Genomic DNA, 20560 nt, shown 5'->3' with positions numbered 1-20560 from the left:
GGGTCGGCCATGTTGGCCGCTTGTAAGGCGAAAGCCCTACCGCTGTGCTATAATGACTAATGTCCTTTTAACTATTAAAAGGAGTTTCTATTCCTCTAATTACCTAAGACAAAGAAAAAATAACTACATGGTTTCACCATCTAAGAGAATTTAAAATACATATTTTGTAAACCCGTGACATATTCGATATGCCAAACACAGTAACAACAAGTCTCATGATGGAGACGTTACTGGGCCCGTTCAAGCAAATCTATGAACAATGGGAGGACCGTGACTAATTTTGTAAACCAAGATACAATCTTCTAGGTATGAATGGCTTGGGACATTACTTAACTTCTCCAGGCATTATTTTCTCCTACCTTTAGTTATACTGAAATGAACAGAACTACAGACCCCATCAATCTGTAAATTAACTTTTCCGAAGGCACGCTACCTACCTCATATTCCTCCAAGTTTACTTCTTCAGGTTTGATCATTTCAAGTTTGGCTTGAGCAACTTTCATTATGTTGTGACACCTTTAAGTGTAAAAAATAGGTTCTTAAATTAAAAGTTAAAATTCATAAAAATTAAAAAAAAGTGTCAATTTTTTTTCATGATTTTGAGCTGTGAAAATGACACGCGTTGTCACTTACAATATGTTTTTGATGAAACAGCTCCCAAATAACCAACAGTGGCAGTTACTAAGTATATAAAGACAAAGTAGAACTGTAGCACTGTCCTCCCGTTGTTCATCGATTTGCTCGAGCGGGCAGCAATAACGTCTCACAATTTGTTGTCAACAAATTGTGAGACTTGTTACTGTTTTTGGCATATCGAATACATCACAGATAGCTTGCCAGGCTTTGTCGTGTGGGAGAGATACTCTTGGTAGCTTGCCAGGCTCTCCAAGAGGGGCAGAGGAATAGAATCCAGGTTGGCCACGTGTAAGGCAAACGCCCTACCTGCTGTACTATTGCTCCAGCCCATAAAGACAATAATAATTCTAATTCAAATTTAATAATTCTAATTAAATTTAACAAGTCATATTTACAGTTAAGATTTCAATCTTTCTGTTAGTAAAGAATGAACAGGCTGGCAAAGAATTAAGAGTTTATATAAAAATATAATACACATCAATTTAAATAATAATATGCATCAATTAAACATGTTTAAGAGTCATTAGCTCTTATTCCTATTCTCTAAACAAAAATATTATTATTTATTCATAAACAGTAAAAAGGAATTCAATCTGTGTGTATCATTTCAGACAAGCATGGAACTTATGGGTTTTATAATTAGAACAGAATTCTAAAGAAATCACCATAAAATATATTTTGTTATTACATAAGTCTTACTTTGTCACTGAAGGGCAAAATTTATTAGATAACCAAAGCAAATTGAAAATGTTCAGTTTCAATGAGATTTACAAAAGACTGAAATATCAATAAAATTACTAATAATTCCCAAATTTAACTAGATCTATACATAGAGACACAATCCAGATAATGAGGGTTATAATTATTCGTATTTTTCAGTAATTTGTAATCGAATGTAACAAATTCAGTGATGCCATTCTATTACCAAAAATAGTGATAACAACTAATTGAGTACTTACCACCAGATATTGTTCAAAGTATCATTTCACTTACTTCCAAGTTTTACAGCTGATTTACGGTAAGACAGGATATAATCCTACTTTGTCTTTTATTTATTCTCTGCTAAACATATTTTAATTCAATAACTCAGAGATATTTATAAGAAATTTATTTCAAAATTAAAATGTGATTACAATAAACACCAAAATAGCATAAATAAAAAACTGCCATTACTTTGAATCTTTACTGAAATTTTTTTGAATCTTTACTAAAAATTTTTCAGTAGCATTTTACTACTCTCTAAAATATGTTCTTGATAAAAAATAAAACCATTTTCAGTCCTTTCTGCATGTAAAAGTTTAAATCTAGAGACATTAAGGGTTGTCACCATTTTGAGGAGAGTGTGTTACTGAAATTTATCATGTAGGGACCAGAAACATTGACAAATGTCCTAAAAACTACAGGACAGTTCCCCCAAAACAAAGCAATGTTTGATCCATTTCCATACTACTGAGGTTGAGAAATTACTATTAAAATGATGAGTCTTGAAAGGATATATCATATAAGTATGATATATTATACTATTATGTACATCTTCACATATTAGGTTACTTAAAATGTAGCAAATAATCAGAAATCTTTTCCGTTAAAACTTTTAAAGGCAATAATAAAAAACTCCAAAGGAAGTATCAGGGCACTATTCCTAAGTGGTCCTGTTTTGTACTGTCCTTATTTAAATGTGGCTTGATTTAAGTGTAAAATATATATTGATAAGATGCACTGAGCTAAAAGAAACCAAATAATCAACAAACAAAAATAACACCACACACACACACACACACACAAGGGCGACTTTAACAGTTTGCTATTTCCTATTTTGAAATTACCTTTCATCAAAACTCAAATTTCTATCTCCAAATTGTTCTAGCAATGTTTTCTCAATTATTTTCTTTGGTGCCTGGTTCTGGATAAAGTAGACCACTACATGATGTAAACGATAATCTGTTTCTGGTGGGGTATCTTCTTGGGCCAATTTTACCAATCTTGAATACTCCATCTTAATTGCCTGAATAAAAAAAAAAGAGAGAGTTGCAATAAAATGCCAATCTTAGTTAATTATAATTTTAAAAATTCTTATATAGTATATTTTTCTGGCATCCAATTCTTGCATTTTTCCTATTAAACGATATCAAACAAAGAAGTACATCTGAGGATGTTCCCATGTTCCAAAGATAAAAGAGTTCTCAAAACTTCTGACACTTAAGCCCTTTCACACTCCCTCAGTATGTTTGTTTTGCTTTCACAGAGAGAAGTTGTAAAGTGAATAACAAATCTTAGCTTTCAGGGTCAGTGAGCTTTACAGGCTGAGAGCATGCTTTGTGTACCGAGACCTGGGTTCAACTCTGACACCACAAGCTCCACTCTGTATTGCTCAAAAGCAAAAAAAGATATAGGGTAAATCTTAGCTTACAAAGTGAATAATTTTCTAACAGTTATCAAAACCTGCGTTAAAGTCATCATTACAAAACTGAGATCCTAACAATCTCCTATTCCATACTGCCCAGTACCAATCTGCTGCATTTCTATTCTATAATATCAAAATTCCAGAATTGGAATAATTATATATGTAAGAAAATAAAGCGGTTCTTAATGCATAATATTATTACAACTAAATTAGTTATGAGTCCATACATACAGAATGCACACCTGAAATTTACCATAGAATGAATTCCTTCTTTATTCAACAGCATTTGTATTAATATTACTAAGAAAATTATAGCAATTACTACCTGATGTTTTGAGTTTTATTGTCCTTTAGAAACATATCTAAACTCAAATCTAATTGTAATGGAAGGTAAAAATGCTACTACTTGTTTCCACATGGGAGAAAATGATTTAGAAAAAAAATAGCCTAAATAGAAATCTTTGCAATATCTTATGTTAAATACTGCTGTATATAAAATGACCATAAAATTAAAGATATTCTCAAATTTAAAATGTATATTAAGGCATGTCATATATAAACCTCTACAAATGATAAACATTGCTCAACAAAAAGAAAAATACACTTTTAAAAAAATTCATTCAGGGGCTGGAGAGATAGCATAGTGGGTAGGGCATTTGCCTTGCACACGGCCGACCCGGGTTCGATTCCCAGCATCCCATATGGTTCCCTGAGCACCGCCAGGGGTAACTCCTGAGTGCAGAGCCAGGAGTAACCCCTGTGTATCTCCTGGTGTGACCCCCCCCTCCAAAAAAAATTCATTCAATGGGAAAGGCTTAGAAACAATCAATGTTGTTTACAAACAATACTAATTATCAATATACTATAATGCATTTTAGTATGTTAACTAGGAGGGAGAATAAACAACTGTCAAAAATGAAATGAATGATACAGATATACAGAGCTTAGAAAATAAATATGACATGTCAAATTATACACACACACATCTATCATTCAAGTTTTATTCAAGTTTTATAGTGTGGTTAAAAGTGAACAAAAAATTAACTGTCTTCAAATATCAAGGCTCATATCACTGCATACCTAGCTACATACATTAAGTTTTCTTACTGATCTTTAAAATGTTACTTTCCTAATTTCAAAATAGACACATGTTTATTTGATAAATATTCTACAAATCACTAACTACTTTTCTGACTTTTTTCTTTTTTCATTCTTAAACAATGATTGTCATTGAGTATTACAAGGTTCTTGGACATTCAAATATTTCAGCTCTCACATTTTTGTGTAATGACATATTAACATGATGAAACCAAAATAAATGTGGTTTGAATCTGTTAAAATATTATCAACAGTTTAAAAACATTAAATTATAACACTAACTGGTTACATATTGTATCTTAATACAGTCTGTGATATTTTTAACAGCAAATAGATTTCTATGAGAGCTTACATATTAAAGGTATATATATATATATATATATCCTAATTAACTCTATGTTTCTGTTTCTTTCTCACTTTGCTTTACTTAGGATTCTCCTAATTTCACAAGTAAGTGCCAAAAAACAGGTGTATAAACTACAGATGTTTAAGACACTTCTACATTTGTTTAATCTTTAAAAAGAAAAAAAGAATTGACTCATTACCACCATAAATTCATTTCTCTACTTTTTTGATATTTATAAATTTCTTTCTTAGAAGTTTTCTGATTTTTAAAATAGACTGCAATCATAGCTCTTTCTTCAAATTTTCAATGGATGTTCCATACTGGTATATATAGCAAAGTGCTACACAATCTATCATCATGATTAAAGTTAACACAGCTGAGTTGTTAAGTACGCCTATTAATATACTTCTTTCTCAGAATCCTTATCTAGAATCACGTTCATTCTTTCCATATTTTATTAGCTTATAAAGATTTCATTTTCACAGGCACTGAAATGAAACTACCATACATCTATAAAATAAGGTGTGATATTTGGTCATTAGATGATACAAGTTATTTTCATTTAATCTTTGTATGTGTGTGGAGGGGGGCTGAGCCATGGTAAGAAGTGTTTAGAGATTACTCCTAACTCTATGCCCAAACATCATTGCTGATGGGGCTCAGAGTTTACGTGTAGTACTGAGCTGCATTTAATTTTTTAACTTTTTTCACCAGGTCTTTAACTCACTCCTACTTCTCTTGTCTAATGTTATCTATTCAATTCTATTTCCTATTTCTCATCAAGAATCCCCTTCTTTCATGGCAGTCTTATCTTCTACAAGTGCACAAATTTCTGTGTCATCATTTCTCTGTACTCGTGTCTCTTTATTATCTGTTTGTCTGCTGATTAACCACTTATAAAACTAGTTTCTCTCCTTTGAAATCTTCAAGTTTAAAGATTAAAATGTTTTACTAGTTTTGTAAATCATATTAGGAAATCTTATGTAAAACCTTCTACAGATTTAGTTTGGAAGTGTGTCTCTCTATTGGATGTATCCTGCATGTACACCTTAGAAGATAACAAATGCACAAATATACATCATCTTCTGGAGTAAGGAAAAACCAACAGAATATTAGTTCATTAATTTAGGTCTACTGTTAATTGTAACATAAAATAAGTCACATTATTCTCCAAGTCTAATCTATCTCTAATATAAGATTAAATAAGGTTCAGGAAAGGGAGAGAGAAAAGAAAAGGACATAAAAGAAATGCCAATAGGTTAACTTTAAAAATTAACATTGGGTCTATGAAACATCCCTCCTGTAAGACACAGTCAGACTAGTAACCAAATGAAATTTCTGCATTCAGAGAGATACAGGGGGTTAAGGTAGTTTGCCTTGCATGTGGCTTCCTCTGGTTCAATTCCTAGTACCATATATGGTCCACTGAGCACTGCCAGGAGTGGTCACTGAGCACAGCTAGGTGTGGCACAATCCCTCCCCACTCCACCAACACTAGGCCCTCCAGTTGTTCATCGATTTGCTCGAGCGGGCCCAGTAACGTCTCCATTGGAGACTTTGTTGTTACTGTGTTTGGCATATTGAATACATCACGGGGAGCCTGCCAGGCTCTGCCGTGAGGGCGAGGTACTCTCGGTAGCTTGCTGGGCTCTCCGAGAGGGGCAGACGAATCGAACTCAGGTCAGCCATGTTGGCTGCATGCAAGGCAAACGCCCTACCGCTGTGCTATTGCTCCAGCCACCAACACTATTAAAAAAAAAAATTCCAAATGTTAAAAATAACAGAATTAACTTTACATGATGAAGCTCTGGAAAGCTAAACATTTTTTCAAAACAAAATATGAGTGCCTGTGACCCTTTCCTCATTTCCAGGGGAAGCCAGTCCAGGTGAAAGGGAAGAGCCACCAGCAAATAACCTATGTGGATAGCTAGACCCGATGATCTTAACTTTCCCCACCCAAAGGTAGTCAAAGGAGAAGGAGCAGATGCTGAGAGGCACCTGCCCACCAACATCACAGGTAGCACCTCTGACACTGGGCCTAGGAGGTAAAGTATCACCACATCTGTATCCCACTTCCAGTATCCTAATACTGCAGCTGTCATCAGAGAGGAGTCTCCATCCCCAGTCCAGGACAGGGAGCCAAATGATACTGTAGCTTCACAGGTAATGAGGTTACCTCCCCTTCACATATGGTCCCCCAAGCACTGCCAGGAGTGACTTCTGAGCACAGCACAGGATTAAGCACTATGCACCTGTGTGTGTGAGAGACAAGACAAAACAAACTAAAACAGCGAAGTGAAAATGACCAGGCTATTCAGAGAATTGAACATAATACAGGAGTGTCTTAAGAAGGAAAACAAAGTATGCCAAAACATCAAGCAGAACAGAAATCCCTGAACAACAGAGGACAATAAAAACAAAACAGAAGGAATAAGCAGCAAAATGATAGGAGGTAGTGTACTTAAAGACAGAAAACACAAAACCATCAAAAAAAGAATAAAATAATGGGGCTGGACGAGAACAGATAACAGGTTAAAGAAATTTTGGTACATGTACACAATGGAATAATATGCAGCTGTTAGAAAAAATGAAGTCATGAAATTTGCATATAAGTGGATCAGCATGGAAAGAATCATGTTAAGTGAAATGAGTCAGAAAGAGAGGGACAGACAGAGAAGGACTGCACTCAATTGTGGAACATAAAGTAACAGAATGGGACACTGACACCCAAGAATAGTAGAGAAAAGTACCAGGAGCTTTGTTCCACAGCTTGAAAGCTGGTCTTATATGCTGGGGAGAAAGGCAGCTCAGATAGAGAAGTGACCACCAAGTAAAGGGTGTCTGGAGGGCCGGCTCAGGAGGGAAGGTGTGTGCCGAAAGTAGACTATAGCCCAAACGTGGTGGCTATTCAAAACTTGCATTGCAGACCACAACACCCTAAAGAAGAGAGAGAGTAAAAGGGAATGCCTTCCGGGGGGCGGGGGGAAATGGGGGGAGGAAATAGGAGGGATACTGGGATAACTGGTGGTGTAGAATGAGCACTGGTGGAGGGATGGGTACTCAATCATTGTATGACTGAAAGGTAAGCACAAAAGTTTGTAAGTCTGTAATTGTACCTGATGATTGATTTAAAAAAATATAAGTTAAAAAAAGTTTAAAAAAATAAATAATGGGGCTGGAGCAATAGAAGAGTGAGAAGAACCCTTTCCTCGCACTTGGTCTATCTGAGTTCAACCCCTGCTACCCCATATGGTCCCCTGAACACCTCTAGGAGTGATCCCTGAGTGCAGAGCCAGGAGTAAGCCCTAAGCCCTGAGCACCACTCAGTGTGGCCCTATACCCCCTCCCCCAGAAGAAGGAAGAAGAAAGAAGAAAGAAGAAAGAAGAAAGAAGAAAGCAGCAGCAGCAGCAGCAAAAAAATATGGACTAAAGGATTTCCACACTAAAAGATTAAACAAAATAGAGATCTATGACATAATTTGAAAAGAAACACCTGAATTCTAGAGATTCCAGGAGAGAAAACAGAGATTGGGAACAAGTTTGTGTCAGAAATTGAAGGCTCAAAACTTCCACAATCTTAGGATCAACCGATTCATGAAGCTCAGAGTTCAAACATAAATACACCAGAACGCAGGGAAATTAAAATGTCAAGTAAAGATAAGATAAAATCTAAAAGCACCAAAATGAGAGCCAGATATTACCTATAAATGAGTCCCCAAAAGAATCACAACAGATCTTTCTAAAGAAGCCCTAATCTTTCTAATGAAACCCTGTTTCTCATGAAACAGGCTAGAAGGTAATGAAATAATATACCCAACAAAATGGAACAGGCTCGTAAAAGGAAAAAGAAAAAAAGGTTGAGAATAGTTTATCCAGATAGGTTATCATTTGAATTCAAAGATGCAACACAAAACTTCACTGACGATCTCTTGCTCACTAAACCAGTAGTGCAAGATGCACTACAAATGGTCTCATATAAAAGGTCCAAGAAACAAAGATAAACTAACCAGAAACATGATGAGTCTTTATGAAAAATGGTATTAAAATTACTTCATTTCAATAATTTCATTTAATGTCAATGGCCTGAATTCACTGACAAAAAGACTGAGTGGTTGAATAGATAAGAAAACTGAATCCAACCATGCATAGCTTCAAAGTGAAAGTTAGAAAACAATCGTACAGGATTAACGGTGGAATAAAAGGCTGAAATGGTTATATTTATATAAAATACTTCTATCTAAAACGATAATAAGAGTCACAGATGGACATTACATAATGCTCAAAAGATCTATACATCAAAATCTCCAAATTAGTAAATATCTACAAAATGAAGGATCATCAAAACATGAAACTATTATCTTGCCTGAATGAAGCCATTAACAGTGGAGGAGGATATTTTACCACCACACTCTCATTATTGGATAGTTCAACCAGAGAATCAATAAGGAAACAGCAGCTTTAACAAAAGAATTAGAAGACAAGGGACTAACAGACATGCATAGGAATCTCAATTCAAAAAAAGCTGAATACATTTTCTTCTCCAGTACTGATGGATAATTCTCTAGGATAGACCTTATGCTAGGACACATATAAAGTTCCTATATAATAAAGAAAAATGAAATCACATCTAGTATCCTCTTAGATTACAATGCTTTGAAGTTAGAAAAATATCACAAATAGAAAGTTGGGAAAAACTCAAACACTTCTAAGTGGAAAAATATACTATTGAACAACCATTAGATCAAAGACAATATTAAAGAAATAAGAACCATTCACAAATTAACAACCTAATTTCATACTAAAAAACAAATATGACAAAGAAGGCCAAAGTAGGAGAGAGAATGATAAAAAAAATCTTGGAAGAAATTAGTAATATGGAAATCAACAAACAATACAAAAGATCAGTAAAAGATTTCTTTTTAAAGAAAAAAGTATCATAAGATTAACAACCCATTGATTAGATTCACAAAGTGAGAAAAAACACATCAGTAGATCATATGAGACTCTATGAAAAACTTTATGCTATAAATTCAAGAATACGTCAATTTGCTCGAGTGGGCCCAGTAACGTCTCCATTGGAGACTTTGTTGTTACTGTGTTTGGCATATCAAGAATATAGATAAAATAAATAAACTTTAAAAGTCTTACAATCTTCCAAAATCTAATTAGGAGCAAATTAAATGCTTGAAAACACCAAATACTTTAGAATACATTGACAGGAATTTAAAAGAATCTCCCTACGAAAAAAAAAAAGCCAGATGGGTTCACTGGTAACTTCTTCCAAATCTCCCATGAGTGCCAACCACCCATCTTTCTTAAGCAAACAAATCCTCCTTAACAGTTTATATGAAACCAACATTACCTTGACATCAAAATTTGATAGATATAGTACTAAGGAATATTTTAGACCAACATTTCTGATAAAACTAGATGCAAAGATTTTCAACAAAATCCTCGTAATCAAATATAACAGGTTAAACATATACACGAGGATTATTTGGAATTTATCCCAGGGATGCAATTAAGCTTCAATTACACAAGTCAATTAATGTGAAATGTCACAATAAGACAAAATATAACACACATATAATCATCTCTATAGGTACACAAAAAGCATTCGAAAAGACTCAACAGTCATTCGTGATTAAAACACTTATTAAAATGGGGGTTGAAAGAACTTTATCAATATTATAAAATCATATACTACAAATCAGTGTAGTATATGCTAACATCATGCTCAGTACAGAAAAAATGAAAGCGATTCCTCTAAGATCTGGGAGAGTTCAACCATGTCCATGTTCACCAACCACTACTGTGCAAAACGTTATTGGAAGTTCTTGCTGTAGCAATTAGGCAAGAAAGAAAAATTAAAAGAATCTAAATTGGTAAAGTAGTTGAACTATCAATATCTGCAGATGACACAGCATTGTACAGAGAAAACTAATTATACAAAAAAAAAACTACTAGAAACAATAATTCTACACAGCAAAGTAGCAGGCTACAAAATCAATAAACAGAATGCTGTAGAATTCTTATATTTAAACAATGATGTTGACGAAAAAGGATTTTTTTTAAAGTTACACATTTGCAATTCAAGGAAAAATTAACATCTAGGCATCAATGTAACCATTAAAGACTATAAAATACTTTGGGGCTGGAGCAATAGCACAGTGGGTAGGGCGTTTGCCTCGCACACGGCTGACCCAGGTTCGATTCCCAGCATCCCATATGGTCCCCCGAGCACCGCCAGAAGTGATTCTGAGTGCATGAGCCAGGAGTAATCCCTGTGCAAAGTAGGGTGTGACCCCAAAAAAGCAAAAAAATCAAAAAAAATATAAAATATTTCTGAAAGTAATAAAAGACACAGGGAGCTGGAAATATATTCCTTGTTCATGGTCTAGAAAATCAATCTCCCTACACTAATTTATAGGCACAAGGGAACTCTATGTCATTCTATAAGAACACAGAACAAGCATTTTAAAATTCATCTGGAACTATAAAACTCCCTGAACAGACAAAAAAAATTCTAAAGTGGGAGTACGGGGCGGGAGGGTATGTAAGGCATTACGTCCCTAAACTTTAAACTATACCTCAAAGCTACAGTAATCAGACTTATTTAGTACTGGAACAAAGCCAGACTCTCAGATGGCAATGAATTGGCACCCAAAGATGAATCTTCAGGTATATACTCATTTAGTTTATGACAAAGAGACTGGGAGAATAACAAGGAAAGTCTCTTCAACAATTATTAGGAAAACTTTACAGTCTCATGCAAAAAAAAAAAAACAAAAAAAAGGAAAAGTAAAGATATTAGACATCTATTTCATGCCATACACAAATATTAATTCCAAATGGATTCCAAGACCATATCAAACCCGTGTCCATAAAACACACTTAGGAAAATATAGGTAGGAATCTCTATGACAATTACTTTAGAGGAATTGACAGTGCTACCATCCCATTCAAGGAAAACAAAGAAAAAAATATATGATGCTATAAACTAAAACATATCTTCACATATCACTATAAAGTAAAATTATTAAATTTTTCTAAAGAAAGCTTAGAAAGAACCAAAGACAGCAAAGAGGCATGAGATAACAGAAAATATACATTGGCCTTTGCTCTGAGTTCCTAGCTCCAAAACTCTAAAATTATCTGAGTTCCTAAAACACGGATAAAATTTTGCTTATTAATGGGATACCTCTGGTGGGCTCACTGGAAAAGACCAAACCATGACTAAAAATTTGAAATTTTCAGTGTCACCTGTATTCTTTCTAAAAAGGGATGGGGCTGGAAGTTATATGAATGTCAGATTATGCTACCTGATGGAATAGTCACAAAAATCCCAATAGTAAACAGAGGGTTCACAAAGCACCTGATTGGTAAATCACTAAATAACAAGGCTGATGTTTCCCAACTCAATGGAGACATAAGTTTCTGGGCTTGGATTTCTCCAAGACCTTATCCTTCATTTCTTCACCTGGCTATTTATCAAAATCCCTATCATATCAACTAATAAACTGGTAAACACTACAAATTTCCGAGTTCTGTGAGCTTATCTTGCAAATTATTTGAGACGAAGGAAAGAAATGATGGAACATTGGATCTGGATCGGTAATTGACTGGTCAAGGACAGATAACCTGGTGAGTGATGAAGTGCATTTCTGGTTATATTTGAGAATGGAGCAGTGGAACTGGAGGACAGGAGTCAATTTTTATGGTTTGGCCTTAACTGATGCTATCTTGGGGCAGACATTATCTGAAATGAATTAAATAATAAGATGCACAGACAATGGCATAGGGAAAAAGTTATTTGGTGGCTAAATGTGAAATGGCTTGAGTAAGAGAAGTTAAACTCTTATTAAAGAGAAAAAGAAAAAACTGGTCTTTCTGTACAAAGGAAATCAAAATTAGGCTTTTCCTTTATAAGAGGCATATTGTATTCTGTTTAGAAAAAATTTAAAATATTTAAAAATACAATATTCTTCCTCTTCCTAAATTAATGCCTAAATACGTATGTAATGCAAGTAAAAACAAATTTTAAAAAGAACCACAGAAGTGAAAACTGTTTCTAAAAATTCATCACCCAAACTAGAGCAAAGTTGAATTTTTAAAAAAGTAATTTTCCTACACAAAATGGCAAAACTATTACAAATGATGAATGATGCAAATAAGTGTATTGTTCCAAATAGAAGAAAAAGCGCTTGTGGAGTAGAGACCAAAATAAGCCCACATATAAACAGGATATAGTGTATGATGCTACAGATATTATTTCTGGTTTGGAAATGGTTCAGGGGTTGGCCCCTCCTTGATCCCCTGAGCATTGTTGGGCTGGGTGGAACCCAGAAGACTCCCAAGTGCCACAGATTTGGTCCAGGTAATCCCTAGCACCTCAGGGCCTAGGTAGCACCACATCCTTGGGCCCCTCATATTGAACTGTAGGCCTGGTTGGAGCTGCATCACTGACAGGGGAGCCCTAAAACATTAATAAAGATTTCCAGTATGTGTGAAAATGATGCATCAGTTAAATTTTCATGTTTGGATATCAGAGTATGAAAATCAAAATACCACTGCCTCGGTCAGAGCAATAGTACAGTGGCAAGGGCATTTGCTTGCACATATCTGACACAGGTTTCGTCCCCAGCACCCGAGATGGTCTCCTGAGTTCTACCAGGATTGAGCCATGAAGGCAGAGCCTGCAGTATGCCCTGAGCACTGCCGGATGTGGCCCCCAACAAATATAATGATTCCATAAAGTAATATGATAACACTAAGCTTTAAGTGAATACAGATTTGGGAGTGATTGTACAGTTCTAAAAAAAAAAACCTATTCCTACATTTTAGATTTTTACAATTCACACAGTAAGATGCCAAAAACAAATGTAAAGAGAAATGACAATCTACAAAAATAAAGTTTGCAAATTGTAGGTGAGCTAAATTTTATAGATCAGGTGATCTAAGAACAATTTTCTTTGCATTACGTTTAGAGAAATAAGTTAAAGACAAACATCTACTGATTTCATTTATATGTGGCAGACAGGAAAATAGGTAAATTTAAAAGCAAACTGAACCAGAAATAATTTTCTAAATCTAATTGTTAACATACAGGAAGGCAGACAGAAAGTGGGCAAATGGGGACACCAAAAGAACAATTTTATGTTGAAGGATAGAAAAGAATCAGTGGCAAAATTACTGCAGTGTACATAGATTTCCAATGATTCACAAATAGGAGTTAGATATAATGCAACGTTACTCAGTTAACAAATTAAAAAATGTGAAATAAATCTAAAAATAAAAATTGGACAACAAAGAGGAAGTTAACTAAGAAATTCAAACTGCTAAATAATTTTAAAAAATAAACCTCCAGTGAGGAACAAGTACATAAAGTAATGAGATTAAGTTTCTGTGTCAATTTGTCAGTCACCAATGAGAGTATAAATAAGTCTTTTTGAAAGAAACACAACAATGCTATTAATTTTTTAATTTTTCAAGCATTCTGACTGGTGATTCTACTTTGCTACGTTCATGTGAATTTTAGGTTATATGTGCACAAGATTATGCTGACCAAACAAACAAACAAAAAACCTGAAAATGAGCCAAACACCCAGACACAATGCTGGTCATTTTAATAGCTGACAATATTTTAGTGTGTAATATGTGATTCTCCATTCAATAGCTCCACATGAATTACCTCATTTATCAAGATAACTTTTCATTTATAAATAAAAAAAAGTAACCCGGAATACTTTAAGTTGCTATAGCTACAAAACTATTATCATAAAAGTAAGATTTTTAACCTAGGCAACTGATAGGAGACTTGGCTGGCAATAGATAGTTTGGGACAGAAGTACTTCACCGAAATCATGAATACATTATAGACACATTATTGTATGGTGGCCAGAAGCTCTTATGTCTATCAATTACTGCTGGGTGTATATTAACACCTGTCATGTTGGTCATGCCTTAGATAACAACCAGTCCTGCTCTAAGCGATGTTTCAATAAATATTTCAATAAGAAATAAATGTAGTGTGGCTGGAGAACTGGTACAGCGGTTAAGGTGCTTGCTTTGCATAGAGTTTACCCTAGTTTGAAGACCAAAGATCCAGGCACTCCACAACAGCCCCTTGAGCATGGCTAGGAGTGAACCCTGAGCACAGAGCAGGGAGTAAGCTCTGAAGACCACTAAGTATGGTCCCAAAACAAAAAAAAAAAAAAAAAGGAAAGAAAAACGTAATGTAGCCATGAAAATAAATTTAGAAATTGTTGACATGACTCTTTGTCAAGCAAATACCAAAACAATATGAAAATAGAACTATAGAAAACGAAACAAATCTTAGAAGAGTATAGTTCTACCTTTATTTAAAATATAAATACAGGGGTTGGAGCAATAGCACAGCGGGTAGGGCATTTGCCTTGGACGCAGCCGACCCAGGTTCGATTCCCAGCATCCCATATGGTCCCCTGAGCACCCCCAGGAGTGATTACTGAGTGCAAAGCCAGGAGTAACCCCTGAGCATCGCCAGGTGTGACCCCAAAAGCAATATATATATATATATATATATATATATATATAAAATATTGAATGTCAGTCTTGTCCCCATGAGAGAACAACAGAAGTGAAATATGCAACAAAAATTAAAAAGTGAAGGGGCCAGAGAGATAGGAGAGCAGGTAAGAACTCAATCCCTGAGTCTAGAGCCCGGAGCAAGCCCTGGGAACAGTGAGGAATGACCCAGAAACACCTTACCTCCAGCCCTATAAAAAGAGGGAATGAAGGATGTTCATTTTTTCTAGCTGAACTATGTATATTTTACTATTTAAAATATTTTTCTAAGAAGCCTTAAATTACCAGCTGTCTTTGCAATTCTTCAAACTACTCCTTCACTATGCTGATTATAAATAGTGATCCACTATTAAACTTAGAAGACAAATTTCTTCAAAGCAGGTATTCCATCTATCATTTCCCCAGCGACATGTATCCACTGAATTTAAGATAGTGCCTGGATATAAGTTCAATGAGAAATCTTAGTTTTGGCATTGAAAGTTCAGACATCACTTACTTGAGAGTAAGGGAAGATTGCAGTGATAGGTACATTGCTTCTACAGTAGAGTTTTTGCACTGGTTAGTGATTACAGTTGATGGATGTGCTTAGTCAGAAAAATTACTAAGCACACTTAGACACTCTGTACTTTAGATAATGTTTTATTGTAGTGAATATTCTTGCCAACTAAATGAAATAGGTTAATAAAACTAATAGGCCAATCAAAAATAGTGATGTTCAGCTACATCAACTGAAAACAACTGCCAGTGCTGCTATGAAAGCACTGTAGCACTGTCTTCCCGTTTTCATCGATTTGCTTGAGTGGGCACCAGTAACGTCTCCATTGTGAGACTTGTTACTGTTTTTGGTATATCAAATACCCAATGGGGGGTTTGCCAGGCTCTGCCATGTGGGTGGGATACTCTCAGTAGCTTGCTGGGCTCTCCAAGAGGGACAGAGGAATCAAACCCGGGTCAGCCACGTGCAAGGAAAACACCCTACCGGCTGTGTTATCACTCCAGCCTATGAAAGAACTAGTAAGAAAAAATATAAGTTTTATCAAGTCATTAAATCCCAAAGGACACCAACGATGTAGGCAAAACATGTACAAGAAATAACTGGAATGTCAAAGTAAATAGTCATAAGAATACTACAGTTAAAATTATATATATGACCCTGCTGAAGTGTTCATCTTGAACATATACATAGAAGCAATTAGTATTTTATGTTATTCCCTTTTAATTACTGCTTTTTTTTTTCTCATCAGTTCAGCCCTGCCTGGTCTTTTTCTTTTTTATCCCCCTTTTAATTTTTTTTTTTTTAACCACACCTGCTACGTTAGGGCTTACTCAAGGGTCAGCTACATGGAAGGCAAGTTCCTTACCTTAGTATTTCATTAGTTAATACTAATTTGCCTCTAGCTAATACTCATTTGCCTCTAGCTATCTCTCTGACCTCTGTATTGCCTTTCTCTGAATGACATTTTTACAAAAGAAAAACTTTCCTAGGTCAGTATTACTTGGAAATTTTCTGCTAACAGGGTAAACAAAGACATCTTAGGAGCTCGATCTACTTATAGACCAGTCCCTTCCTCTTTCATCTTCCCAGATCACCCTGTCTACTAATCCTTTATGTTTATGGGCATAGACTTTGTGCTGAAGAAATGCATTTGACATTTCCAAACAGATCTAATCATATGGCATAAAGAAATCTGTATTTGGAAACAGGAAAAAAATGAAAAACTTTTCTCAGGCCCCAAAAGTAACTAAAATAAACCCAACTAAGATTTTTTTGGCAAGGAGACAAGATAAAAATATATATTAAAACAAAACAAAAATCCTTTCCCCTCGAATTATAATTATTGGCCATTAAAAATTAGAATAAATTTAGTAATATAACATTGCAATAATATGGAGGACTGGAGAGCATTTGTCTGGCACTTGGCACCCAATATGGTCTCCCTATGGTTTTTCCAGAAGTGAACCCTAAGCACAGAGCCAGGACTAAGTCCTGAGCAATGCTGGGTATGGCTAGAAAAAAAAAATCCCAAAATAATAACACGGAGAAAACTTGTAGACTATATTATATCAGTAAAAATGTGTGGAAAAAATTAAATAAGAACAAAACAATACAAATGTAAATGAGCTTTGGAAAAAGTAATAAAAATTTATTATCTAGTTTTCAGAAAATAGAAAGTATTCATTTTAAGATGGATACTGTGTCATATATATTTCTGAATAATAAATAATGATCATTGAGAACAATTAGAAAATGATTTGCCTAATTGATTTTTGATTACACAAAACACTTAAAATAACTCAACTGCTGTCCAGGCTGGTTATTATAAGTTATATGCAGGTATGAAATTGGTAATGAAATTGAAAATGAGATTTTCAACTCACCGTATGAATTTGATTCTCAAATTGATTTCAAAAATAACAATAAACAATAGGTAACTTTTCTATAAAAATATGTGAAAATTTTAGGATGTACATAGTGTTTTCTGTGGAAAAAAAATGTAGAATCCCTGGGAATCCGATGAAATTTTAAATTCATCTGCTTTCTTTTCGGTAAGGGCAGTTTTACTGATAAGCTCCTTAAAGGAACTTAATAGGGGCCACCTCAGTCTCAGACAGACTAGGAGAGTTGTAACTTTAACCCTACATGCTCCACATGCTTATTGATACAAAGGATGATACAAAGCTTATTGATACAATGGCATGAGCTGAAAATATATGGAGTAGGGGGTTGGGCTACACCACCTGGTGCTCAGAGGCTATTTCTAGCTCTGTGCTTAGGAAGGACTCTTGGAGGTGCTCAGGGTACTGTGTATTGCCAGGGATTAAATTGAGGTCAGCTGCAAGCAAGACAAATGCCTTGCCACCTGTATTATCTCTACGGTCCTGAAAACAGTTTTAGTCACTTTTTTTTTCTTTAATAAATGACACACTCAGTGATGTTTAGGTTGAAGAGAAGGAAGATAAAGGCCCCACAACAGGTAGGCATTCTGTCACTTGAACTATCTCCCTTGCCTCTGAAACAGCTTCTGAAATTCAAGTCAAATGATGGCAGAGTAGCTAAATTTTTAAATATCAAAGAAGAACATGTGGCTTAATGGAGTGAACAATGTCACACAATGATTTAAAAAAAAAACAAAACTAAAATAGGATTAAAAATGAGAAAAGCTTAGTAATTTAATATAGTATATATATAATATACGCACATATATCATTTAAATATGTGTAAACAACTTTATAATAAAAATACTGCAATGATCTTGTATTACAGGAAAAAAAGCTGACACCAGAAAGAGAGCACAGCAGGTAAGGCATGTGGTCAACCTGGTTTTCATTCCTATAGATGGTCCCCAAACCTAGCCAGGAGTGATTCCTGAGCACAGAGCCCCAATTACCACTGCGTGTGGCTCAAAAATAAAAAAAAAATTAAAAATTAAAAAAAGGAAAGAAAAAGTTGTGATCATGAGACAAGGCATAACTCTGATGATGTCCTATATCTTGAAGTAAGGACAGTAAAAAGTAATTGTGGGAAAATATAAGCAAATAAATATAAAAATAAGTCATCTTAGAAATAAAGAATAAATTTAGTGTCTAATGAAAATAGGAATTTAAAAATATGACAATACTATTTCTAATAAGAAAAATTATCTATATTAGTCAATTCTATTCTTAGACATCTTCTATTACCTTCCAGAATATAATTCAAATATCTGCTACAGAAAACTTCAAAGGTAGACTATGAAGGAAACTCATGCAAAATGCTTTTTTAAGAATCATCTAGATTAAAAGCCAGGAGACTGGAACAGGCGCGTGAGGAGAATGGAATATATGGCAACTGATCGCCAACCAACTTGGGCCCTCACTTTCTCCTTCGCCTGCCCATGGCATTGGCCATCCAGGGTGGGCGAGCGGTGCCAGTCCACCGAACGCAGGCAGCAAGAGAGCGAGCGAGCCGCGGAGATCTCCCTAGATGCCTGGTGATTACCAAGCAGAGAGTACACACTGGAGTTATTCTTGAGGGCAGAGCCAGGAGTAAGTCCTGAGCAATTCTGGGTGTGGCCCCAAGAAAAACCAAAATTATCTGGAATAAAATAAAAGAGAGACAGACCAAAAAAAATACCTTCTAACCTGCAGAATACTGGGTGACCATGGTTAAAATGAAAAAAAAAAAAAAAGAAATTACAGAGACTTAAAAAAAAATCTGACCTGCAGAACATCAGGTGGCCATGGGTAAAAGATGAAAAGAGAAATTACAGAGATAGTTAATACTAAATTCCAGGGAATGATCATTTTAAGAAATCAAATAAAAAAAATAAATAGAAAAGGTTAAGTGTACCTTAAAGAACCCTGCTTCAGGGCCACACCTGTCATATACATTCCTGGATTTACCTATCGCCATGATAATACCTTGCATGTTCGGTGTCATCATGATCTGCCATAGGGATTTAAAGAAGGTTTGAATGGTTAACATAATTTTTTAAAAAAAAATATTTACATGCAAGTTAGAAGTCTAAAATTCTCTGCAATTAAGAATCAAACACTGCATTTTCTAGAGCCAATGTGAATCAATACAAATTCATCTTTAAAAATCATCTGTACAGGGCTATCGCAAGAACATAGGGTACCTTTGTGCAAACTGCAAAAAGGCATCCTCTCTAGACTAAAGCACTTTACAAAGGCACCTCCTGACTTAAAACTGTTGTTTTCAGAATACTGCTATTAGGAAAGAACAGTATTTCTTGTACTTTAAATGGTATCTTTTTATTTGTTTATTTATTTATTTATAGAGGCTTGGGAGAGCTCAAGGAGCTCAACTGCAATTCTACTTCAGTCTGCTGGGCAACAGGCCAGGACATGGGTACAACTTAAATATCCAAAGCAGCAGCCCTGTATCCGTATGACTTTATTTTTACAAGTTGCAAGGCACATGCACTGTTAATTGCCACTCTGATTTATTAAAAACAAAACACTACTACTCTGCCAATAGCAAAAACATCTGTAGAAGATGCTAAATAACGGATTGCAATTTTTTCTTTAATACTAGACGAATCACTAAAACAATAAAAATGAATATTCTTATTAAAATTATGTTTGTTTTCATAATTTTCAAGCACTAACTACACTATGGTAAATGGCACAAATCCACAGCTCTTAAGTATTATCTAAGACCTTATTTTCACAATAGCTCATGAAAAACTACTTAAAAGTATCTGTGAAATGAAGTAACTCAAGGTACTATAAAGCTATTGTGTTAATCAAAAGCATTACTTCTGATTTGTTAAAGACTATCATCACAGATTATTTTGCATTTTATGAAGAGTTCCGATATATCTAATATTATCTGCTTCAGAAAATTCTCTAATATCTATCTCACAAACCAACTTTTTCATTCTCTTTATGTCCCATGCATTTTATATCAGCTATTTTGTATGACATATTTGGTTTTACTGATTAATTCATAAATTTAACTTTAAAGTAAGTTTTAAAAAAAGTTACTTGGAGAATATATTTAAGAT

At 34.7% G+C, this 20560-nt stretch overlaps 1 protein-coding gene across 3 annotated transcripts in view; it reads right to left on the bottom strand.

Annotated features, from left to right (window-relative positions):
• Positions 1-20560, bottom strand: part of USP25 (ubiquitin specific peptidase 25) — a 174018-nt gene that overhangs the window by 12807 nt on the left and 140651 nt on the right. For 2 of the 3 annotated variants that reach the window (XM_056135433.1, XM_056135434.1), the window contains 3 exons: positions 19381-19476; positions 2463-2641; positions 438-516 (listed from right to left, as the gene is read on the bottom strand). In XM_056135433.1, coding sequence (XP_055991408.1) covers positions 438-516; positions 2463-2641; positions 19381-19476 — 354 coding nt within the window. The remainder of the gene's footprint in view (positions 1-437; positions 517-2462; positions 2642-19380; positions 19477-20560) is intronic. The other variant, XM_056135435.1, reaches the window with a different exon arrangement.

Source organism: Sorex fumeus, unplaced genomic scaffold (assembly GCF_029834395.1).
Source record: "Sorex fumeus unplaced genomic scaffold, SorFum_2.1 ptg000115l, whole genome shotgun sequence".
In the NCBI taxonomy this organism is placed as follows: Eukaryota; Metazoa; Chordata; class Mammalia; order Eulipotyphla; family Soricidae; genus Sorex; species Sorex fumeus.
The sequence above is the reverse complement of the archived record's forward strand: the minus strand, read 5'-3'. Positions and strand labels throughout refer to the sequence as shown.